The following is a 25,547-nucleotide window of genomic DNA, read 5'->3' as shown; positions in this document are numbered from 1 at the left end:
TGCTCTTTTGTTGAGCGACTTTTGCCCCTTCCCCTTTACTCAATTTTGACATCTTCCTCTCAAAAACGGGGCTTTCCTCCCTAAAAAAGCTCAACAACTTCGACCTGAAACACCCCCCCCCCCAAGTGATAGATCACTGCCAGGTTTTTTTTAATTCTGTGAGTAGATCACAGTCTCTTGGGCGTTGGACGTCCCTGAACTAGAGGAACCAATGGCCTGTGTTCTTAAATTCCCTTTGCTGCTTGAGGCACATGACCTCTCCGAAGACCTGCAAGGTCTTCCTTCATGCACAACCATGGAGGGCATGGCTACCAATGCCTACCAGCCATAATGGCTATGCTCTACCTCCCCTGTCAGAGGCAATATGTCTCCGAAGATCAGTTGCTGGGAATTTCTGGAGGGCAGAGAAGAGAACAGGATGCTTGACCTGGTTGGCCATTTTTGACCAGATCCAGCGGGTTCATCTAATGTTCTAACTATTTAAAAAGAAAATCAGAAGAGGAAGTAAGATACTTGAAAACAAATCTATTTTTGTTGAGGACAACCAGTGCTGACCCTGCATCTGGATGAGGTCTACTTAAATTGGCAAAAAAAATATGCCTTTGCATAATTCATTTCCCTATTCTCTCTCATTGCGCAACACTGAAGCTCCTACCCGAGTCATGCAGTGGGTTAAAAAAAATATGACCTGAAAACACTGAAATCTATAGCAGAAAACACAGAAACCCAAATTGCCCCCAAACCCTGAAAGAAGTCTCAACACAATTTATTGGATAGGGGGAAAGGTTCCATTTTTGAAATATAACAAAATTAGAGGCTCTGCCAATTAAGGAATTCAGTAAATAATTAAAAGCAGGCAGAAGTGCATCATATTGCGGAACAAGGCTTTGCAAAAAATATGTGTGTTAAGCTAATACAAATGTGTATTTTGGGAGAATTTTGCACTAAAATGTTGATATAGGTTCACAAGGACTTCTTTTTTAAGAGAGAGAGAGAGAGAGAGAGAGAGAGAGAGAGAGAGAGAGAGATGAAAAATTAGAAAACTGACCTTTAGAATGAAAAAAAGAAAAGAAGAGATATTGAAATTGGCAGATGCATCCATTGCTACCTGTAGCTTAGATGGCTTTCAAAGGCAAATTTACTTCGGATGCTGAATGGCTAAAGGAAGGATTGGGCTACAAGTTTTTTTAATTGATTCTCAGCACTACCAAAATAGGGAAGTGAAAGGACACCGGCCCAGAAACTGAAGGAATGGGATTCAGAAATCTGTAAAAGAAGGAGGAGCTTAGGAAACATGTCCTCAAATTCTTGTTTATAAAGAGAGCAACAAATGAAAACACAGAGGAAAACATCCGAAGCCTGCCTTTTCTTCCTCTTCCTACAGACACCATCTTGACAACACCTGAGAACTCTCGGTAAGGCCACCATCATCCTCTGATATGTCCTTAGTCCGATCCTTGAACTTAAGCTTACGAAATTTGTATCTAATATGAAAGCCCATCAAGGTAGCATCCAAGTAGAATGGAACCTTGGAGTTTGGAGGTGGCATTCAATGTTGGTCCTACTCAGAGTAGACCCATTGAGGTTAATGGGCATGGCAAATGTAGGTTCATAGATTTCAATGTGTCTATGCTTAGTTGAACACAACTCTAGGTCATCTGCCCAGTTTGATCTAATTTAGCCTTGTTCAGGCATTGTAAATATCTAACAGTGAGATCAGGATGCTGGACTAGCTGTGCCTTTGAAACCTGATGTTCTTCTTATGCTTTTATGTTACTTCTGTATCTGGTGGAATTTAGACAAGTCATGCAGCCTTCTGTGGATAAAAAACCCCCAAACCCTCTGTAATGAAAGGGACATGCTTTGATATTATTGTTTCTGAATCACATGTATACCATGTCGTTCACCAAAGGAGCACAAGGAGGTGCACATAAATCTCTTCCCATCCCAATTTTCCCCATTCATCAACGCTGTGAGGTAGGTTAGGCTGAGAGAAGGTGGCTGTCCCAAGGTCACCTAGCACATTTCATGACAGAGAGCAGATATCAACATGGATCTCCGCATTCATAGTCCAACATTCTAACCACTATACAACACTTGTATCCATTGAAATGAGAATTGCTTTATTTTCCACTGGGGGGGGGAAGTATTTGTGTGTGTGTGTTTGTGTGTGTGTGTGTGTGTGTGTGATTTTTTTAGGTGCAGAGATATGTAACTTGAGAGTGTGCTCCCCAGCCTGCCCCCCCCCAAGCTTGTTAAATTCGGAATATTTCACCACCTAACAAATTACATTACAGGGGCAGTTTGTTTCTGAAGCTACTTACCTGCATTTGGCCTCACCATGAAGTTCCTGCTGGGACTGTCCATCGGCTTTCTGCTTGTGACCACAGGTAAGTAAGGATGGGAGAATCTGTCGGTTTCAGTTTTTCCCAAGTTCTGAATGTGTCCATTTCAGTTTCTTCCATTTTTATGCTTGCATTTTTGTATGCACTCTTTTGAAACTGCATCGCAGCATTTGGAGATGTGCAAATGCTGAAGGGTAGTTGTTTCAGTTTGTGTATTGTGATGAATGAAGAAGGCTTGCATTTTAATTTTTAATTTTTTTTAAGTGAGCTGAAGCAAATTTCTCTCCCATCACAGAAGGTTAGGAATGCTCCTGTGGTCATGCCATCTGGTGTTACCAGTGTGGTGTAGTGGTTAAGAGAGGTAGTCTCGTAATCTGCTGAACCGGGTTCGCGTTTCTGCTCCTCCACATGGGCTAGTCACACTTCTCTGAAGTCTCTCAGCCCCACTCACCTCACAGAGTGTTTGTTGTGGGGAAAGAAGGGAAAGGAGAATGTTAGCCACTTTGAGACTCCTTGTAGTGATGAAGTGGGATATCAGATCCAAACTCTTCTTCTTATGGGAACCAGTATAGCTCCTGTGTGATGGGGAAGGGAGAATTTTACATATGCAGGGGTAGAAACCTGAGGTTCTCCAGCCATGCTGACTCAGCCTGATAAGAGGCTGAAGGACCACACACTCCATCCTAGTGCTAGATCCTTTCTCACCAGCTACCAACCAAGAGGGAGGTCACTGTAGTACTGGATATGTTGATGCAAGCCCCACAATTGAATCTGGTCCCCTTCAAAGAGGGGGTAGGACCAGTTCTCTCATTCAAATGGAAGGGCATGCTTGCTAGGAACTCAGGAGAGGGCCTTCTCGGTAGCTGATCCTCCTTGTTGCCTTTCCACCAGCAGGTAGTTGGTGAAATGTGGGCTGAATGAAGTAACTATTAGGTGGATTTGTAGCTGGTTGACTGACCGAACCCAAAGAGTACTCATTAATGGTTACTTGTCATCCTGGGGGAAAGTGACAAGTGGGGTGTCATAGGGGTCTGTCTTGGGCCCATTGTAGTTCAACATCTCTATAAATGACTTGGATGAAGGAATTGAGGGGATGCTCATCAAATTTGCAGGTGACACCAAACTGGGAGGGGTAGCTAATGACGGAGAAGATAGAATCAGGATTCAAAATTTCCTTAACAAACTAACAAAATGAATTGCAATAGGGACAAATGTAAGGTTCTGTACATAGACAGGAAGAACCAGCTGCATAGATATAAGATGGGGGATACCTAGCTTACTAGTAGTACATGTGAAAAGGGTCTAAGGGTCTTGGTGGACCACAAGTTTAACACAAATCAGCCGTGTGATGCAGCATCAAAAAAATCTAATGTTATTCTAGGCTGCATCAAGGAAAGTAATAGTCCTGCTCTGTTCTGCCTCTATTCTGTCAGCCACAGAGGACAGGCTCCTAGGGTCACTCTGGAGAAGGCACATGGGAAGAAAACTGAAGAGGAGTTGTTTTGTCCGCTCCAAAGCTAAGCATTTATGAACACCCTAAACACATGGTGCTTTAATTTCAAGAGAATGGTGTGCAAGTTCTGTTACATACAGTGCAACTTCAAGACCACTTAAGTCACTATATTTAAAAAAAGATACAGGAGCACTCCAAATCATTTGCCCATAGGTGTACACAGAAAATAGTAGACACAGCTGAAAGGGAACACCTGGAGCTCTGCATTGATCATTGTCATGGGTCCCTTTAAAAAATGTTGCATTGTTGTAAGATTATTGTATAAACATAGAAGGTTGATGGACTTGTGTCAGTCTGTACATGTGCAAGTTTCTTGGTGAGGTTGATGGACATAGAAGGTTGTACATTCTTAGAAGGGGCGTAAATGTGAGGTTGCACTTCTGAATTTGCTACTACCCTCCTGAATGGCATGAACTGTTTGCCCTTTTCCAGGTGCTTCTTTGAAGTGTGAAGTTTGTATGGGCAGTGGCAACAGCTGTTCTGGCCCCATGGAGACCTGTGACAATGACACCTGCGCCATCTCTGTATCTGAAACCACTGTAGGTGAGTGAAAAGGACCACAAATCTGAGCCTGTGAATAGTTTAGCCAGCCCTATATTTACTCAGCAGCAGCAGCAGTACCAAAGATGGCAAGTCATATGGTACAATTCTAAAAGCAACTTTTTTAAAAATTGTGTGAAGCTTTTATCCCCCTGGCAAGCATTAAGAACTTAAGAAAGCAGAACAGATGGATGTCAGGCTAGAGTGAATAATTTCTTTTATGCAACTGAAAGATGAAAAATAGGAAGTCCTTTTATTTTTCTCTGTTTCTCCTTTCCCCTTTCTATTCTTTTCTTCTCCTCCTCCCCCCTTCTTTTTAATCTTCTTTCTTGTGTCTCTCCTTTTGTTTTGCTTTCTGTTGGTATCCTTTGATCTGGGCCATTATTGGGGTCCAAGGATTACTCACACATGAAGGTGGTGGAGGCCTGGATGGAAGGACCTTGAGTAAGAGGCAAAGAAGGAAACACTTCCCCACATGAGAGACTGGGAGAAGAAAGGAAAGCTCCCCGGTGAGAGCTGGAAGGGTCCACCATTTTCGGTGTGAGACAAGGAATAAGAAATACCTTTAAGAGATGACTCTGCATTTTCTTATCTCTTTCTTTCTCTGATGTTGAAACAAAATATTTTAAAAAATCATTCCAGTAGCACCTTAGAGACCAACTAAGTTTGTTATTGGTATGAGCTTTCGTGTGCATGCACACTTCTTCAGATACATGCACACGAAAGCTCATACCAATAACAAATTTAGTTGGTCTCTAAGGTGCTACTGGAATGAATTTTTTTATTTTGTTTCGACTATGGCAGATCAACATGGCTACCTACCTGTAACTTTCTCTGAAGTTGTTTTTCTTTAGATTAGTTTCTTTAATTGCATTGTACTATGAAAAAGCTTTAATAAAAATCTTATGGGGAGAAAAAAGAACCTAAGTAGAGCACTATCAGATCAGGCCAAAAGACCATCTTGTCTAGCACTCTGTTCTCACCATTGCTAACCAAATGCCCATGGAAAGCTTGCAATCAGAATCTCAATGCAGCAACACACTTCTCATGTGTCTAGCAGTGAATGATAGCCTTATCCTCATCTAACAATGGTTCCTAACCACGATAGCTACATCCCCTATTTTTGGTGTCTTAAATTGTTTTAGCTGTAGTTTTAAGCCCTCTTGAGCTTGGAAATGAACCTTGTAAATAGTTGTAGTGAATGCATTAAATATAGGAGAGTTTTACATCTTCTTTTAAAATTAGAACTGGGTTTGGGATTTTCTGGCTAAGGAAACTAGCAGAGGCAAAACCTAACCATTTATCCTTCATTCCACCCCTGCAGGTGGAATGCAAGCTCAGATAATAGCTAAAAGCTGTGAATCCTCCAACATCTGCAAAGACAGAACACAACTCCTCAACTTTGGGCAAGGGCAAGAACTAAGGACAGGAATCGCTTGCTGTGTAGGGGATGCCTGCAAAACTGTAACTCCTCAAGGTAAGGCATACTTCACCAGGGCTAGCCCAAGAAATTGTACTTCCTGAGGTGAAGGGTGAGGTGGCCTGGTGAATATGCACAATGTCTTGTTGTTGTATACATTAAGCACTCAACTTGTGCTACCCTTAACATATGGTGGAGATAATAAACAGGGAGGTCAGAGGGAAATGAATGCATTAAGTATAGGTATAGGTGTTGGCGGGACGCGGGTGGCACTGTGGGTTAAACCACAGAGCCAAGGGCTTGCTGATCAGAAGGTCAGCGGTTCGAATCCCCGTGACGGGGTGAGCTCCTGTTGCTCGGTCCCAGCTCCTGCCCACCTAGCAGTTCAAAAGCACGTCAAATTGCAAGTAGATAAATAGGTACCGCTCCGGCGGGAAGGTAAACGGCATTTCCGTGTGCTGCTTTGGTTCACCAGAAGCGGCTTTGTCATGCTGGCCACATGACCCGGAAGCTGTACACCGGCTCCCTCGGCCACTAACGCGAGATGAGCGCCGCAACCTCAAGAGTCAGACACGACTGGACCTAATGGTCAGGGGTCCCTTTACCTTTACCTATAGATGTTGGCAATTCAGTTAGAGCTGGAACGTATACAAAACAAGCTTAATAATCCTTTACAAAGGTGCTAAAACTATCAACTTGGTAGTTTGGGGTTAATTAACACCAGTACAGGATAGGAAACAATTAACTCCATTCAGAACAATGTGAAATGAATTCTCGCAGTAAGGGATCTGCCAGGAGGTCTTCAGTGTCTGGGCTGAATGATGGGGCTGGAGATCCTCCTTCAGGTATACAGGACCAATGCCATTTAGGGCTTTAAAGGTCAGCACCAACACTTTGAATTGTGCTCAGAATTCAGAAGGAGAAGATGTAGAAATTTTCCCTTTGCACTCGTGAATGAGGGAGGAATAGGGATTTGCATACTCTCCAGAAATTATGGATTCCTCATGCACCGGGGCTTCTGGAAAAGTGGTGCCATCAGCAGTTGGTGAGGATATTCATTCCTTCGCCTGTTCTGCCACCTTCTCAGAATCCATCATGCCATCCCTTTGACATTTGGGGTGTGGGTGTGTGACTATTACAACTTCCTAGTAAAATAGAGGACTGCTAGTTCAAAACTATGTTCTCCTCTGCATCAGTTTCCTTGCTTGCTTCACTCTCCCAACCAATGAGTTTTTACTAATTGGTTTCAGTGCCTCCACGCATCAACCAACCCAATGGGAAGCAGTGCCCAGCCTGCTATTCTTTGCTTTCCGGTGTTTGCAATCCCAATGAGACGGTGGACTGCGTTGGACCACAGAATGACTGTCTTGAAATGGCTGTGACAGTTTCTTATGGTAATTCCAATTTCACATACACAATGTGCCATTGAAGGAGAGTCAATGTCCTACATCTATTCTCTTCAGGCAAACTGAAATGCAGGGTGAAAAGCAACTGATGGAATCAGTTGCATGTACATAAAAATATGCATAAAATACATTGGTGGAGTCAGTACTACATGGTGCTACATAGCCCTCTCAACAGTTTGCCTCTGATTTCTCCCCCTCCAAAACATTTATCTTTCCTATTCAGTGAGCTCATGCCACATACACTCTCTGAGGCTAAAGAAGCCACAGAATCATAGAACTGTAGAGTTGGAAGGGACCATGAGGGTCATCTAGTCCAACCCCACTGCAACGCAGGAATCTTTTACCCAACGTGGGGCCCAAACCCACAACCCTAAGGTCAAGAGTCTCATTCTCTATCCACTGAGATATCCTTCCTTACTTATTAGGTTACTGAACTGAATTACTCATTAGGTTAAGTAAATTATAGAGCAAAGACTCAGTGGATATGGGCATCTCTTGTAGTATATGTAAAATACATGAGAATTGGAAGGGGGTGGACTTCCGGCTGGCGACGCCATAGCGGGTGGTCGGGGCTGCTTCGGCTGCGAGGCGCCCGATCCATCCCGGGGGTTAGGAGCCCCGCAACCGCAAAGCGGGGCTCCGGTTGGGGTGCGGGAAGAGCGTCCCGCACCCTGGGCTCCCCGGCTGCGCCCACGGAGGCTCCGAACCCTTCCCTTGCCCCCCCTGTAAAGGGGGAGTGGGGGTGAAGGGACAACGGAGCCGGGCTTACGGGGATATGCCCCAACCGGGATGCAAATGCGGCGACAAAGCCCGCGGTGAGCGTCTTAGTTCTACCTTTGAAGAATGGAGCCAAAGGAACCCGGTGGTCGTGAGTAACTAATTTGACCAGAAATCGAGCTTTTGGAACGATCCGGGGGGAAGGAGAAAGGCAGCCTGCCTTCTTCCCTTCGAGTTAAAGAAGCTAACCAATTTGAGCAACTGCTGCTACAGGACTGCTACAATGTGCTTAAAATTGATACATGAGACTGGCAAACTTTTTTCTTGGGAAGTAAATTAGTGGAAAATATCTCCATTTAAAGTTGCGGTATCTGCGCTCCAGTTTAGGAAAATGGCGATGAACAGAGAGGCAGGAGTAGAAATTTGATACCCACTTCCTCCCCCTCTACCAGTATGCTGGGCTTCGTCCTTGAACTGGTACTGAACTCTGGACTAACGGACGAACAGAGGCTCACTGCTTTGAAGGTGGAACTGCTGTACAGGAAAGTCAAAGTCTTGTGTGGGGGTCTGAAAGAGAACCAATTGCCCACAGAGGAGGCTTTTAAAACTTTTAACACTTTGGAAGAAAGTCTTGCCAAAGAGCTGAGAGGGTGTCTGGGAAGATGGAGAGAAATGAGTGAGCTACTTCGGAGAAGAAACTCGCCTTTTGGGGGTGGCAGTCCCAAGGCGACGGTAAGATTTGTTATATCCAGTCCCCGAGGTGTGAGCTCGGGGGCCAGGGACAGAGAATTATGGTTTTTACAAGAAGAAAAGGAATGCTACAAAGAACCGGAGAAGCTGAGAGACGACGAGATGGACATCCTGGAGCTCGTGGCAAGGAGAGTTTTGGACTGTGCCTGGATCTGTGGACGCTTGGAGAGGGAAGCCACAGGGAAATTCAGTGTTGAGGCCACCAGGAGAAGAATAATGGACAGAGGGGGTGTGGGGTGAAACACTAAGTAAAATTTGAAGTAGCCTGTCATGGAATTTTGAAATCGGAGGGTGAATACTGTCAACAATCTTTCTGTTTTATTTTTTGTTTGAATATGAAAGGAGATATTTTGAGTTACTATGTTATTAGCAGCAGTTTAAAGGATAGAAGAGATAGATATGATATAAATGATTGGTGAAGATTTCAATGGAAGAAGAATTATGATGAGATATTACTACGATGATGCATTGTTAGTTAAATGTTGAATATATAATTGTGTGTAACTATATAATTGAATTTGAATTTCAGGAGAAATGGTTATAAAATAGATTAAGGATATGAACTCGAAGGAGAAAGGGCAGGGGAAGTCAATGGTCAAGATATGGAAATAGAAATTTTCTTTTTAAAGAAAAGATGCAACAAGAAAACTTGACACTGTTTGTATTTGTTTTATCAATGTATTTGTTTTGTATTTGTTTAATTGTAGGTGTGGGTGTGGGTATATGTTGTTATAAGAAAAAGGTCAATAAATTCTTATAAAAAAAAAAAAGAGAATTGGAAGGGGGTGTCAGGGATCCTTTAGCAACTGACTTGGCGTGTTGTTGTTGTTGTTGTTGTTAGAATTTATATACCACCCTATACCCAGAGGTCTCAGGACGGTTCACAGAATTTTTATATATATAGAATACACTTTATAAAGATGTATTTTCACCATAAAGATGCAGAAGACCCACTTGATTTCAGAAAATGGCTACATGGGGATCACGTAGTCTAAAGCCAGCTACATTGATAAGTATATATAGACTTATTTTGGTCTGGTTTTTTTTTCTTTTCACTGTTATGCTGCAATGCTGTAAATACATCTGGGACTAATTCCCGCTGAACTCAATAAGGCTTTCTTCTGAGCAGACACGTACATTATAGGATTGCTGTTAATAGACTCTTTAATTACCCTTTGCTACACAAAGTGGAAGACATCAATAACAGCAACACCAGGTGACAGATTCCAGAGGTGTGGTCAAGTGGCCATGAAACGTAAGAGAAAGAAAGAGAGCCTGTGATAATCCTATGGGCCAAACCACGCCTGCAAATTCTTATAGTGCAAGGGATGGAAAATGTCTTGGGACTTGGGCAGAGATGGCAGTTGTTCGTGGAATCCAGGACTCATCGAATACATATTGTCTCCCATATCCAGGAACTGTCATCATCAACGTTGTTCAGAAGGGCTGTGCCACTAAAGGGTTTTGTGATGGTTTAAAACTAGGTGAAACCACCGTATCAGGCTTTTACTCTCGCGTCACAAAAGCTGAATGTGTGCCAGCCTCACGGCCAGAATGATGACTTCATCAGCTGCCTTCTTAGGATTTGGGGGCTTCTGCCACTGAAGAACCTATTCTGATCCACCTGTGTGCTGCTGCTTGAGGGTGGATCCTGCTTAAACACCTATGTATCACTTATCTGCAACTTCATCCAAAAATGATTTCTACCTCCCAGGGGTAGAATGATCCCCTCTTTGAGTGAAACAAATAAATCATAACTTATATGAAAAATGTCCCCTTGTTCAGCTGGAGCAGAGATGGGGAATCCTGTGGTCCTCCAGGTGTCAAGTGACAAGTGGGCAGGGCCACCCATCTGTCAATCACTTGACATCATTATGCTTTTTTATATAGAGAGATTTTTCAAAGGAAAATAAAAAAGAATTATACAACTTTTTCCAATTAACATTCAGTTTGTATTCGACTTCCCCTCTCCCCATCCATGGTTTCCCCACATTTTCTAATATTGCGGCATATTATAGTTCCTCTGTACATTATGTCCTCCAAAGTATTCTCAGACATGTATTTTACTGCTGTTCTTACACCAAACCTACTTGCGTTTTAGCTTGTTTACATTTAAATAATAATAATCTACAAACATTTTTCCAATCCTCCTTAAACACAGTATCATCTTGATCTCTAATTTTACTACTTAGACTTGTTAATTCGGCATATTCCATGAGTTTCAACTGCCAATCGTCTTCAGTTGGCACCAGGACCGGCGCTAGGGCTTCTTGCGCCCTAGGCGAACCACCTTCTGGCGCCCCCCCCCCCCGCCAAAGCCTGCGTTAGCGGGAGGTGGGGGTGATGGAGAGGCGCACCTGTCCGTCCCTGCACCTCTCGACGATGCCGTCGAGCCGGAGCGCAGCTGCCTCTTCGGGGCCAGGATCCCGACAGCGAGGAGAGAAATGCAGGGCGCGGGGTCGCCTGGGCACAGCGACCGCTCCTCGCAGGGAGCGTCTCATGCACATCTGCCGCCATGGCGCGGCGATCCTTCCGGCGCCCCCATGCGTCCGGGGCGTCCGGGCGCTCCCCCGGGGGAAATCTCCCCTCATCCACCCCATCCCATTTCTCTGCTGCTTCCATCTGCACCACCAGCACGCAGGTGCGGCTTGTGCAAACGAGGACAAGCTCTTGCTTGCCTGCCCCCAAATCCTTGCGCTTATTTATTAATTTATTTATTATGAGAGAGGGAGTGAATAAAGCACACAAAGCCATTTTTAAAAAGGATCAGGGAATAACGGGGAAGGTATCTGCATGGGTCTGGATCCTGAGCTTATATTTATGTCCTATGTTTTTTGGAGGGGATGAAGAGGAGGATGGAAAGGGACAGGGTGGCGCAGAGAGAGAAGAAAAACAGGCAGGCAGGTTATAAATAAGGCATTTCTACGATGCCTGCTTGTTGCCTTTCCATAAATAGCGAGGACGACGCCCACGCCAGCCTCTGATGAGAGGGGGCAGGAAGACGAAACGTCCAAATTAGGAGATCAAAGCTGGAACTGAGCCAGGAAGGAACCACCACAGGCATGATCTACCAGTACTAGCAGGGAAATTTAAATGGGATCCTGTATCTCTTTCACTCTGGGAGAGAGTGCAGGCGGCGCACTCTCTCATTATAAATCATTTCCCAGAAACCCTTGGCTACTCTACACCTCCAAATGTGCCTTCTGTTTCTTTACATTTCCAGCAAATACCTGATTTTTATTTATGCATCTTTGCCAATTTGTTTGGTTAGGTGCCACCTGTGAATTCCAAATCTGATTTCCACAGTTTCCCCCATGATTCTGTTTCTATATTATGACCCATGTCTCTAGCACAATGAATCATAGTAGCACTTGCCATCATTATGAAGCCAGATGGCAACCTCAGAAGGGCTCATTATCAGTGTCCATCAGCTGATTGGTGCAGACAGTCCACTTTCAAGGGACCCCTATGCAGGGGTGGAGCAAGGGGGTGTGATGGGGTGGGCCGCCCTGGGTGACACCCTGGGGGTGACACTGAGCGTGCCCCCAAGCCTACAGCGTTGCCCCACCATCCAGTAAAAAGCCTCGTTCCGCGGCTTGCTTGCGGCTTGCCGGCACCGCTGCCAGCAACCCACTACGTAGCGCGCATGCGCAGTGTTACTATGTAGCAACACATGCATCGTACGTCATGACGCTGCACATGCGCTCTACATAATGACACCCCACCCCCGGGTGCAAGTTGTGCTTGCCGCTCCGGGTGCCCAAGCGGCTTCCTATGCCACTGCCTCTATGAAGCTATAGTTTGTGTTAAATGATAGTCAATGCCTTAGGTTGTACTACCCAAAGCCAACCAAGAAGGTACATCACTGTAATAAAAAAGGCCATGAGGAATATCCGTGCAGCTGGTCGGAAATGGACTTCCCTATATAAAACTGACTGAGGTGTACAGAGAGAGAAATTATCTTGCATTGCTCTTTAACTTGCTTTTATTGGTCATCACAAAGCAGCAGTCAATGTCTTCGTTGGGAGGAAATTACGTTAGAGAAGATTGCAAACACAGAGGGAACAACTTGTGGCATCTCCCTAGGCTTTTGTTCTAATTCAGTGGGGCTCTTCTTATCTTCTTAGAAGCAATATCCTTTGTTCTGTCCTCACTACAGTATCGGGTGACGTGTGCAGCTTGACATGCAGGTAAACCCTCTTGTCTTTGATTAAAGACATTGCACACTGACCTTGCAATCCTTAGTGAAGCGAAAGGCTGAGCAGCACTTGTAGCAAATGTTGTTCTGCTTCAGGAAGGCCTTGCGTTCTTCTAAAGGCTTCTCTCTGAAGGTTCTACAATTCTGCAGAGGGTGAGGCTTGTGGTGTAGGGGACACTGTTTACCAGGATCCTTAATTCTTGCCTCCATGAGAGAAGAGTTGGCAGACCTGAAAAGAGAATCTGGAGGGTTCATGTTAGTTTTGTGTACTGTTATTGGGTGCTTGCTAAGTCCGTGGGGAATAACCCATGACAGCAAAAAATCAAAACTGCGATCATCTCTCATCTTAGCTTGCTGGTTCACAAAATCCATGAAAACAGAAAAAGGAGGGTATGGAACGTTGTGTTTTCTCTTGAATTTAGAACCATGTGCAATCCATTGCTCTTGCAGGTTGTAAGGTAGCTTTTCTACAATGGGGTTGACACCTCTGGCTGTGTCGAAAAATGCAAGCCCAGATAAGTCTCCTTCAGATTTAGCTACTTGAAATTCCATTAGTAAATCGCTCAATTCTCTGAGTTTCTGGTATGCTTTAGCAGGTATCTTAGGAATGCTATCAAGTCTTTTAAATAGTACACTCTCTATAGCTTCTATTGAACTGTAACACTCTTCAAGTCTATTCCAGATCATTTAAGACCGATGTCCGGATAATTAATATTTATTGTTCTAATTCGTATTGGACAAGTATTGGATAAAACAACGATGCAATTCCACAGATGGAAAACATGTAACAGAAATACCTCAGGCTCTCTCACCAAATGGAACCTCCCTCCCCTCATACACCTCTGCCAGCAACTGCCATCCGTTGCAATATTCTTTCTGGCCAGTAGGTGGGGCTGCACTGACCAACACAATACAACACATACAATCTAAATACATCTATAAAAATCTTTACATGTGCCGAAGGCACGACATCCTTGCCACCTAGTACGGGAAGAATATAACACAATCTCTAATAAGAATCAATAGTGAGGAGGAAGTCAGGTGGCTGATGAGGAAGTCATTCAAGCTGAAATGGGAGCTGGTGTGCACTCAGCTTTCGTAATATCAGAATAAACCCCTGCAGTAGCCGATTTGCCCACTTTCGCAGCACAGGCGGGTTGGGAAGCACAGCCATTCATGATGACGTGGAAGGTGAATTTACCCGGAAACAAAAAGTTCAGGGTCAGGAGAAAGAGCTAAACAGAGAGCGGGAGAGAAAGAGGGATAGAGAAGTAATATGGCCTCACAATGGTAGCTATTTCCTATCCATGTCAATGGAAGCCTTGTTCAAAACCCAGTAGACTGAATATACAAGGAAATTTATCCTAAACCAACCAAGGGATGAAAGGATAGAAAACACCAGCCCAGGATCTGAGATTCTGTGGCCCTCCAGGTGTTGCTGGACCCCAACTTTCGTTAGCCCCAACCAACATGGCCAATGGTCAGGGATGGTGGGAAGTGTGGTCCAACCTTGTGGCCAAAAAAAAAAAGTACTGTGCTTAGTTAAACTATGGAATTTGTTCCCACAAGAGGATGTGATGGCCAACAAATTTGATGGCTTTAAAAGAGGATTAGACAAATTCATGGAGGACAAGGCTATATACGGTGACTAGCCACAAAGGCTATGTTCTACCTCCACTGTTGGAGGCAGTAAGGCTTTGAAAACTGCTTGCTTGGAATCACAAGCAGGGAGAATGCTGTTCTGCTCATGTCCCTCTTGTGGGCTTCCCATAGGCATCTGGTTGGCTACTCTGAGAACAGGATGCTGGAGTAGATGGGCATTTGGCCTGATTCAGCAGTGCCTATTCTTATATGTTCTTAACACCAGGAGGTACACAAGATCCCGATTCCTGCCCAGAAATTTGGGATGAGCAGATGAACTATTTCCACTCCATGTCTGTTTCATGGTCACTTTTAATAAGGTCATTGTCTTTCCTTTTGACTTCACTGTTTGTATTCCCCACCCCCTCCAATGTGTGTAGTTGCAACGAAAGATAACACATTGGGCATCTGATGAAGGGGCGTTTGTTGCTTTTTGTAGCTGACCTCAAATAATTGACTTAGAATCGTAGAGTTGGAAGAGACCACAAGGGTCATCCCCTGCAATGCAGGAATATTTTGCCCAACATGGGGCTCAAACCCACAACCCCGAGATTAAGAGTCTTATGCTTTACAGACAGAACTAGCAGGTAACCATTGAAGCAGTTTGACCAGGGACTCCAGCTAATCTCCACTCGCAGACCTGCAATTCAGAATTACCATATGTGACTTTCTCCTCCATTTCAAGGCAGTAGTCCTCAGTTCCAATGCAATCCACGGTCTCTGTTTCACAACCACCAGGTAAGAAAGAATAGCAGCCTGGGCATTGTTTGCCATTAGGTTTGTTTAATGCTGGTGGCACTGAAACCATATAGAGAGGGAAATGGTAAACGGTCAGCTGGTTAGGCAAAGCAAAGTTGGCAGCTGACACAATTCAGCTACTACCTCCTTTCCCCACTAGAGGCAGCACACATGTGTGGATACTTCCAATTCTCACATCTAATTTTCTTGCTGGATTTTAAAGTTACGAATGTAGGAAGTTACAAACATGGGAAGTTACAAACATATGGGGCTGCCCATGAAGACATTCGGAAAACATCACTAAGTACTGACTATGGTGACCATAAAACGAAGAGATAAAAATGATGAACTTTCTATGGAAAACTGGAGGCCTTGGGGGGGGGGGAGATCTGATGAAGTATTATAGTGATATGAAGTCACAAGCAAGATTTGATATATGAGTGGCGGAAAAAATAAAACAAAAAATGGTAAGATGGTATTAGGTGGGTTGGTAACAAGTATAAGGCAGCAACCAAGAATAGGAACAAACCAGGGAGGGGAGAATGGGATGTCGATTTGTTAAAATCTTTGAAAACTTAATAAAAATCAATTTAAAAACAAAAGTACTGAATATGGCTTCCAAATTTCTGATGGTGCAGCCCTGTGCAGACATATCGTGAATTTTAAAAGAGTTTTATTAGCTGCTTGTTTTCCCACCAACATAACACATAAACATGGAAGACCATAGGAAGCTATGTTAAACTGAATCGGGCCATTGGTCCATCTAGCTTCATAATGTCTATATTGCCAATCAGTGGCTATCCAGGGTTTGAGACAGGAGACTTTCCCAAACCTAACTGGAAATGTCAGAGATCAAACCTGGAATCTTTTGCATCCAAAGCAATTGCTCTACTTCTGAGATACATCTCCAGACAACATAGGAGCATAGGTCACACCCCCTCCCCAAAATGTGCCTGGGGCCACAACCCCCCCCCCATCCCTGCACTACACCACTGGGCTACGTGGGCACTGATAACTTGCCCCAGGGATGCCCCTGTGGACTACACCATGAGTCTGGCCATAATTATTTATAATTATTTGGCCCACAGCAGGGTAGGGGAGATAAGAATATGGCCCACTGGTCACGTCCAGTTCCCCACATCTGTTTAAAAGGGACAGAAGATCTTTCCAAGTTGTATGATCACTGGCAACTCATGGATACTTACGTTGAGGAGATACTGTCCTGCAAGCATCTCCCGCGCAACAGGTGATGTGGGACCGAATGTACTTCCCCTGCCCAAAATTCATGTACGTTGGGGGGCTGTTGCAGACACTTGAGGATGCACAGCTCTTTGAGACTGACTGTGTTTTTGCTTCACCTGCACAGGAAGAAAAATGGGATTTGCTTAGAAAGCTACACTATTCTCATCCTATGCCTGTGCAAATTAGCTTTGTATAGCTTGGTAGAAGTTACTCTGGGGGGGGGGGATCATCTGGGTTGTTCCTACAGGTGTTTAGGCAGGACAAGATCCTCCAGATTCTTCCCCCCCCCAATTTTTAAAATTAATTTTAACAATTTTAAGCACTTTACAATTTCGTTAAATTTTCATCCTTCCCCCCCTCTCACTGGGAGAAGCAAATTTTTACTCCCCTCTCTCACCGGGAAAGACAATTAACATTTCACATTTAACAATAATTAATATACTGAGGATCATTGCTTAGGCCTGGTCCATTACTGTAGGCCAGATATTCATCCTTTCCTCAAGTTCATTTTCCCGTTGACTTCCTCAGGCCCACTCCTGTTGAATCCATTATCTATTCTCTTTCTCAGCTTTCCAAATTCATAGACATATCTATTTTTATCCCAATAATACATTTCTCTTTCTAATTCCTTACCCTTTTTCACAAAATCATATAGCACTAAAATCATTTTCCTTCTTATTTTACCAATCCTCTTTCCACTTAAGCTAGCTCCTTTTATTTTCTATACCTCAGCTTTTAGTTTCTTCTGAAACTTTCCTAAATCCTTATAAATTTCCCTTATTTCAATCTAATTTTCTAACCCTAAATTTCTTCTTTTTGCACCCTTCCCTTCCTCCGGTCTCAAAAATTTTAGCTATTTTTACCACCTCTATCCTAATTTTTTTTAACATAATCTTCATTAATGCCAAAGTCCAGATCCAGTCGTAAAACCAATTATAGAGGGGGAAACAAATCAAAGTATATCCATTTTATCCCACTCCAACCCTCACAAGTTCCTGAGCCCGACAGTCAGTCAATACTGGTTGCCGTTCTCTTCTCTTCTTTTGCAGTGTACTGTTTCTCAAAACAACATCTTTGCGTGGTGCAATCCAAACTGTTAGCAAATCAACTTTAAGAATTCCTTCCTCTGTATCTTCATCTTTGCGAACTAGTCCTTCTGAGTTAAGTACCACATCACTCCTTCCTGTTTTTGATTGTACTCCACTTAACAAAAAGTCTATGGCTGATTTTATTTATTTCTCTTTTCCCTCCGATTCCTGAAGTTCTTCTGGAGCTGGCACTGCCATCTGATTCGAAGCTCTCTGAGTCTGTTCCATCTCTTGTAGCAATTCCAAAGTCTTTTTTTTTAAGCATGGGACCATCTTTTCTTTGTCATTTTCAAGGTCAAAAAACAACTTTGTAGTCAAAACAATCCGTTATACTGTATCACAACCACCATAATGTCCAAATTTCTTGCTAAATTTTTCAAGACCTCAGAAAGAAAGGGTAACTCTTTTCCAAATCCAGATTTACAATAATTAAGTCTTTGCTCTCTTCCCCCCTTTTTGGGGAAACAGTCACAGAAGTTTTCCTTTTTTCCAGGACTTGTCGCAACAGCCTTGACTACACTGTTGCACTGTTCCTTAAGTTTCAACCTTAAGGGACCGACCTCCATAATTTTAAATCCCTTACTTCTTTCAAATTAATTCCAAGACTTCAAATTAATACTAAGACTCAAATTCTAGACTTTAAGAAAGCCGACTTCAGAAAATTTAGGGAAATGCTGGGTGTGATCCCATGGTCAGTAATACTAAAAGGGAAGGGAGTTCATGATGGATGGGAGTTTGTTAAAAGGGAGATATTAAAAGCACAACTTCAAGCAGTACCAATGAGACGAAAACATGGAAGGTGCCTAAAGAAGCCAGGGTGGCTATCTAAAGAACTTTTAACTGATTTAAGATTTAAAAGGGATATGTATGTACAAAAAATGGAAAAAGGGGGAAATTACCAGAGAGGAATTCAAACAAATAGCCAGCACGTGTAGAGACAAAGTCAGAAAAGCTAAAGCACAGAATGAACTCAGGCTTGCTAGAGAGATTAAAAGCAGGTTCGGTCAGTACTCATTAACGGCTCATCTTCATCCTGGAGAGAAGTGACTAGTGGGGTGCCACAGGGTTCTGTCTTGGGCCCAGTCTTATTCAACATCTTTATCAATGACTTGGATGATGGGCTTGAGGGCATCCTGATCAAGTTTGCAGATGACACCAAATTGGGAGGGGTGGCTAATACCCCAGAGGACAGGATCACACTTCATAGAATCATAGAATCATAGAGTTGGAAGAGACCACAAGGGCCATCCAGTCCAACCCCCTGCCAAGCACTTCAAAATGACCTTAACAGATTAGAGAACTGGGCCAAAGCAAACAAGATGAATTTTAACAGGGAGAAATGTAAAGTACTACACTTGGGCAAAAAAATATGAAAGGCACAAATACAGGATGGGTGACTCCTGGCTTGAGTACATGTGAAAAGGATCTAGGAGTCTTGGTAGACCATAAACTTGACATGAGTCAACAGTGTGATGAAGCAGCTAAAAAAGCCAATGTAATTCTGGGCTGCATCAATAGGAGTATAGCGTCTAGATCAAGGGAAGTAATAGTACCACTGTATTCCGCTCTGGTCAGACCTCACCTGGAATACTGTGTCCAGTTCTGGGCACCACAGTTCAAGAAGGATACTGACAAGCTGGAACGTGTCCAGAGGAGGGCAAACAAAATGGTCCAAGGCCTGGAAACGATGCCTTATGAGGAACAGCTTAGGGAGCTGGGTATGTTTAGCCTGGAGAAGAGGTTAAGGGGTGATATGATAGCCACGTTCAAATATATAAAAGGATGTCATATAGAGGAGGGACAAAGGTTGTTTTCTGCTGCTCCAGAGAAGCGGACACGGGGCAATGGATTCAAACTATAAAACTATAACTATAATGTTTCACCTAAACATTAGGAAGAACCTCCTGACAGTAAGAGCTGTTTGACAGTGGAATTTGCTGCCAAGGAGTGTGGTGGAGTCTCCTTCTTTGGAGGTCTTTAAGTGGAGGCTTGAGAGCCATCTGTCAGGAATGCTTTGATGGTGTTTCCTGCTTGGCAGGGGTTTGGACTGGATGGCTCTTGTGGTCTCTTCCAACTCTATGGTTCTATGATTCTACTTTTTTTACTCACAGTTCGAATTATTCCAATCCAAATTTATCGGAGAAATTGAGCACTCCTGGCAATCAGCAGTCACAGCTTCACGCAGCAAGGGTAGCTGCTGGATCCACAGTGCTCCGTGTCCCAGCTCGCTCACTCTCGGCAGCTCTTATTAGAGCTTACCTGGGAGCAGGGGAGACGTTAAAAGCACCCGCCGGATCTCCATGCCCCCAGGACGCTCTTCCTGGGGTTCTTCGGGGGTCCGCAGCATGGTTGCAGGTTCCCCTCCCCCTTGCCGCATCAGGGAATCTTGGAGCGAAATTCCCCCGACTGATCACTATGGCTCCCAACTGGAAGTCCAGATTCAAAGCTTATCAGCACCATTCTTTTTCTTGTTCTTCTTTTTCTTCTTTCAAGATATGAATATTGGTACCTCAATTTTTATACATGCACACACTCAAGACTGCTGCCCCTGCTTGATCTGCTCATCAACCTCACCTATCTCTTTGATAACCACCTGTCAGGGACTGGGCAGAGGAGGAGGAATAGTAAAGACCGCATCCCCATCCTGACCCTTCCAGGGAGGAGAAAAAGAAAGTCAGCCTAGATTTACAACAGTGGTTTCCGGAGGTCACAGCTCAGAGGCAGATGTGGGGGAAAGTTGGGAAATAATGAGAGAGGAGGGACAGGCAGACCCAGAGCAGCAGCTGGCTGACATGTTGTCACTAGAAAGCATTCCAGACCCACCATCTCTCAGAACCCGGAGATCCTTAAAACTAGGAGAGCAAAGAGCTCGGAGACAGAGGGCACTTAGCAGCACCCATAGAGGTGATGAATGAGGAAGTGGGAGAGATGGGGGAGTAGAGATTCACTTGGGACAATGCCATTATCCAAGATGCTGGGTTCTACAGCCTTTATCTGTAAAGTTTGAAATAAAAAAGGACTGAAAGAAACTTTTCCTTGTCTTTATACTTTCCTGGGCAACCAGCCTGGGGCTGCTGACAGCATCCTGACACCACCCTTCCACCACATCTGACTAAACCCCTGTTCCATTTTCACACCACCCATGCCTACCTGCCCCACAACTCACTCCAAGTCCCAAGTTGCCTTAAGTCCCTCTTCCTCCCCTCTTCCTCCCCTCCCAGCAAACTGCAGCATGACAACAGCCGTATATTTTTATGTATATAGGGGTACACAAACACAAGCATCCCTTCTCTTTCTCTTGCCAACTATTAGCTGTTAGGAGTCATGCTATTTTTGTGTTCTGTCCCTGGATCTGTCATGCCAAAGGCATAAGGCTGGTTGCTGTCAAACTCTTGTTCTGAATGAGCAAATTAAGTCCTTGCTTTGCTGTAAGTGTGCAAAGCTCTTGCTTTTCATTTGAGCTGTAGGCTTGACAGAGGCTGTAGATATCTGGGAGCACAACAATTTCCCCTGCCCACCCTCGCTGCAAGGAGGCATTTCTGGACTTGTCTGTCTCAGACGACCAACCTAATGAGGTTTCAGTGTAGGCAATGACACAGGTGTCTTGGCCAGCATCACAGTTCTTCATCCTGCTGGCACAGCTGCTGCCAAGACCACTGCAGACTTCACATTCCAGAGAAGTGCCTGGTGGAGGGAAAGTGACACAGTGTCATACCCATTTGCATGGGTCTGCCATGCAGTGCTGTCAAGTATCCCGTTTTCCCCGGGATTCTCCCTTATTTCAAGCAGTTTCCCGCTGCTCTCCCTTATTTTTTATTTCCCTTAAATTTCCCGTTTTTAATGGAAGCAGCTCCTCCCCTGCTGGCCAGGGACTGGGTGGAAAGACCTCACCTACTTGGAGAGAAAAGCCTCAGCCCTCAAAGCAAGTGGGAGCCATTTCCCGTGCTTACAGGGGGGTGTATTCCTCCCCCTGCATCAGCCCCTGTCCGTTGCCACCGAGCCCCTCAGCCAGCCAATAGGGTTAGCTGGCAGGCGGAGCCTGGCTGCCTTTGAGCAGCTGCTGCTTCCTGTCCTGTTTTGATGGGATCAGACAAGAAGACGATGGGGCTCCATCACGCGGAGCACATGGCTGCCCTCCTCTTTGCTGGCTGCCCTCCTTTTTGCTCTGAGCCCGAGCCTGCTTGGAGTTTACATTGCTGCTCCCCCCACCACTGCCCTGTGACTGTCCCCGGGAGAGGTGAGACTGCTGATCCCTTATTTTCAAATCCGAAACTTGACAGCTATGCTGCCATGCCTCTTCATTACTTCCTTCAGCAACATGAACCTTCATGCATTCACAAGGCAAGGTGTGACCACAGGTATGGGACAGACTATCACCAGCACATAACTCTGGCGCTGAAAAGTAGGCAGGGGCTGTCCATATGCTATTGGGTCAGCTTCAAGGTTATTGTGTTCCTTTACAAGCACCGTAACAATTTGGGTCTAGGGCAGTGATGGCCAAACTTGGCCCTCCAGTTGTTTTGGGACTACAGTTCCCATCCTCCCTGACCACTGGTCCTGTTAGCTAGGGATGATGGGAGTTGTAGTCCCAAAACAGCTGGAGGGCCAAGTTTAGCCATCACTGGTCTAGGGACTCAGCTACATTAGTCAAAACAACAATGCTTTGAATGCATTATAAACATGCAACACCAGATGGAACCAGAGAGCAAACAAATTTTCTATCCTGTTTTTACATAGGGTTTTTTCTTTTGTTTTGTTATAACAGTTTAATTTCTGACTTATTTACAGTGGTTTTTTCCTTTGTGTAGGTCCACCCCAGGAGACTTCAAGGACTGCCTAATTCCCCGTATTCCTGCCTGATCACTTAAATCTTCAGGGGAGGCACTGTTAGTGGTTCCCTATGGCTCAGCTGCATGGCTCAGATCCACCAGGAACTGAGGACTGGATGTCAAGGACCTAATTTTATGGAAATCCCTTTCGGCTGAGGTCAGAGAGGCTCTCTCCCTGCTGAACCTCTGCTGCCTGTTGAAAACTTGTTGTTGTTGTTACAACAGGTGTTTTAGTTGAAGTTTGATCTACTTTTAACTGATTTTTTATTGTTTGTATTGCATCTTTTTAAACTGCTTAGAGATTATTGCAGCTAAGCAGTATATAAACTGTTTCAATAAAAAAACAACAGTATACCCAAAATAATAAACAGTTAAAGTTCTGTGGCTTCAAACCCAGAATCTTAGGGAACGCAGTTTGGTGGGGTTGCTGAGAATTCTTTCTCTTAGAAATCTAACTCCCTTTGCAGAATTGCAGTTCCTATAGCTCATTAGCAAAAGGGATGGACTACATATTCAGAATGGAATGTGATGTCAGCATAGGGATTGGGGAGACAACCAATTCAGTTCACATTTCAAAATGAACCTCCCAAATTGGCACTTTCTGAAATGACTTGTGAACTGAAACATCACCATCCGCCGAAATCTGTACTTGTCTGAATTTTGTAATGCTGTTCTCTGGCCAAGTACTGTGTGTAAAGACGCATGTACTGGGGTTAAGTGTGTATTAAAAATGCACAGGTTACTGAAAAGAACATACAAAAATGCATTACAGTAGGGTGACTGCTTTGGGGGGTGCACAGCAAAACATATTTCATTCCAAAATGCTGGTGTATCCTTGAAGACTTCTTAAAAATAATTACAATTGCTGGCTGATGTGGAAATGTGTAGAATTCAAATTAAGATGGGGAAAGTGAGAAACTGAGAGGAACCTAAATTGATAGATTTGCCTATCTGACCCAGTTTAAGTCTGTTTTGCAAAGTTTTTAAACTATCTGCCAGGGAATGGAAAATAATTTTCTCCTGCCAATGGAGCTACAGTATTTCCCACAGGAGTGCTTCCCAGGCTCTACTGACCTGTCTGTATTAAAACTGAGAAGAGCAAAAATCCCAGGAGTGCCTGCATGTTGATGGGGAAAGATCACAGAAGAGACAGCGAGACTGGTGTATCTGTAATGATATCAACATTCAATGAACTGTTTATTAGATATCATGTTTAGAGTCTGTGATTCTCCCCCTCCTTTTTTATCCTATTTTACCCACCCACTGCAAGAAGATCTAACCTATCCATTCTTAAGGAAATCAGCCAGGAGTGCTCACTGGAAGGACAGATCCTGAAGCTGAGGTTCCAATACTTTGGCCACCTCATGAGAAGAAAAGACTCCCTGGAAAAGACCCTGATGTTGGGAAAGATGGAGGGCACAAGGAAAAGGGGACGACAGAGGACGAGATGGTTGGACAATGTTCTCAAAACTACCAATATGAATTTGACTAAACTGTGGGAGGCAGCAGAAGACAGATGTGCCTGGTGTACTCTGGTCCATGGGATCATGAAGAGTCGGACATGACTAAACTGCTAAACAACAACAACCCACACCCCAAAATGGTAAAGGCCACAGCTATCATTCTGAAATTTCCCACGTTCCATCCCCTCTGAAGGGGTGGTCATGCCTGCTAATTGCATCCAGTTCTGACAGAAGATTTAAAAATTTATAGATCAAGGTGGCTCCTGTGTCTGCAAACAGGATTCACTTTGGCCAAATGAGAGAGAGGAGTTCTAGCTATGTCTAGATTCCCCATTATAATGAATGAGAGAACAGAAATTCATTTATACAAAGTGACTCAGAACCCAGAGCATATATCAAAGCATAAAAAGCATAGAGTGATTCAAATGCCAATCAGATTTTTTTTTAAAAAAAGACACAGATACAGAGTACAGTGGTACCTTGGTTTAAGAACAGCTTAGTTTATGAACAACTTGGATTAAGAACGCTGCAAACCCAGAAGTAGGTGTTTTGGTTTGTGAACTTTGCCTTGGAATAAGAACATGTTTCGCTTCCTGTTGAGTGTGTTCCATTTGTAAATTGAGTCCCCCGTTGCTATGGGAAAGCATGTGTTGCGTTGGTTTAAGAACACTTTGGTTTAAGAATGGACTTCCGGAATGGATTAAGTTCACAAACCAAGGTACCACTGTAAATTTCTGTGCCAACTAATATATACCAGCACATGTTGTACATTGCAAGACAGATACTGGGGTTACTAAATACATTGGAGAGTTTATATCCATAGAGTTGAAGAAGGACTCTAGCTAAAGACAAGGCAGGATAAAGACCAAGGAACTCACCCAAATATCTTGAGCTGCTTTTTCTGTTCTGGGGAACAGCTGCTCCGAATTGTAGAATTTGCTTTCTGTTTTTCTCCTGCCTTATCTGTCACTAATATAGGAGTCTTATATACCATGTTGCTGGAGGGTTTGTTTGTTTTTTTACAACACCCACAGAAATAATACAGGATTGTGCTTTCTCCTCTTTCTCCCACAATCCTCTCCCCATTCTGCAAACAAAAGGAAGCCAGCCAACAGCTTGGCACAAGAAGGGCAAATAATGAAGGCAGAGAGGTCGCTCTTGTGACTTCTTATCGGCTTTAGAAAGTCAGAGGACAAGTGAGAAGGAGGAAGTACATCCTAGAGTGGGAGTCTGCAACCCGCGGCTCCGGAGCTGCATGCGGTTCTTTTGCACCTTTGCCGCGGCTCTGGGCAGGGCCGGTGCGTTTAGCGCCGAAATGTAGGGGGTGCTGCGCCGCGCTGCTGGCCCGCCTGCGCCCACCCACTTCTCTGCCTTGCTGGCGGCTGTGCTGCTCATGCGTGCCTCGTTTCGTGCCAGCGCAGGCGCAGCAGCAGACCGCAGCAACTTCCCTCCTTGGCGCCTGTCCCGGCGCTTGTGTTTGGCTGCTACTGGTGGAGCTGCCGGCTGCTGCGATTCGACGAGGCGCGACGACTCGACGAAGTAAGGAGGCAGCTGCGGGCTGGGCCAGGGGCGGCGGGCGGTGGGCGAGGGGGAAGCCCTCTTTTTAAAAAGTGGAAGGGCCCGGCTCCAGGACACGTGGCAGTCTGGGAAGGAAAAG

At 44.4% G+C, this 25,547-nt stretch overlaps 2 protein-coding genes across 3 annotated transcripts; one reads left to right on the top strand and one right to left on the bottom strand.

The window, feature by feature from the left end:
* The first annotated feature begins 1,349 nt into the window (after nt 1–1,349).
* LOC117051658 (phospholipase A2 inhibitor and Ly6/PLAUR domain-containing protein-like) lies at nt 1,350–10,451 on the top strand. 2 transcript variants are annotated; one of them, XM_033158233.1, is made up of 6 exons: nt 1,350–1,415; nt 2,298–2,390; nt 4,291–4,401; nt 5,723–5,875; nt 7,069–7,212; nt 10,107–10,451. In XM_033158233.1, the coding sequence occupies exons 2-6, from the start codon at nt 2,342–2,344 to the stop codon at nt 10,247–10,249; spliced, it is 600 nt and encodes a 199-aa protein (XP_033014124.1). In that variant the 5' UTR covers nt 1,350–1,415; nt 2,298–2,341; the 3' UTR covers nt 10,250–10,451. The 2 variants fall into 2 exon arrangements, with proteins under 2 accessions (XP_033014124.1, XP_033014126.1); XM_033158235.1 differs by lacking the exon at nt 2,298–2,390 and having other exon boundaries at nt 1,356–1,415.
* A 3,295-nt stretch (nt 10,452–13,746) lies between these two features.
* Nucleotides 13,747–24,904, bottom strand: LOC117051659 (phospholipase A2 inhibitor and Ly6/PLAUR domain-containing protein-like). The gene is made up of 6 exons (XM_033158236.1): nt 24,769–24,904; nt 23,502–23,594; nt 21,166–21,282; nt 16,474–16,626; nt 15,188–15,328; nt 13,747–14,090 (listed from the first exon to the last, which is right to left on the bottom strand). The coding sequence occupies exons 2-6, from the start codon at nt 23,548–23,550 to the stop codon at nt 13,951–13,953; spliced, it is 600 nt and encodes a 199-aa protein (XP_033014127.1). The 5' UTR covers nt 23,551–23,594; nt 24,769–24,904; the 3' UTR covers nt 13,747–13,950.
* Nucleotides 24,905–25,547: the final 643 nt, after the last annotated feature.

Source organism: Lacerta agilis, chromosome 8 (genome assembly GCF_009819535.1).
Source record: "Lacerta agilis isolate rLacAgi1 chromosome 8, rLacAgi1.pri, whole genome shotgun sequence".
In the NCBI taxonomy this organism is placed as follows: Eukaryota; Metazoa; Chordata; class Lepidosauria; order Squamata; family Lacertidae; genus Lacerta; species Lacerta agilis.
Note: the sequence above shows the minus strand (reverse complement) of the source record. Positions and strands in the feature narration are given on the sequence as shown.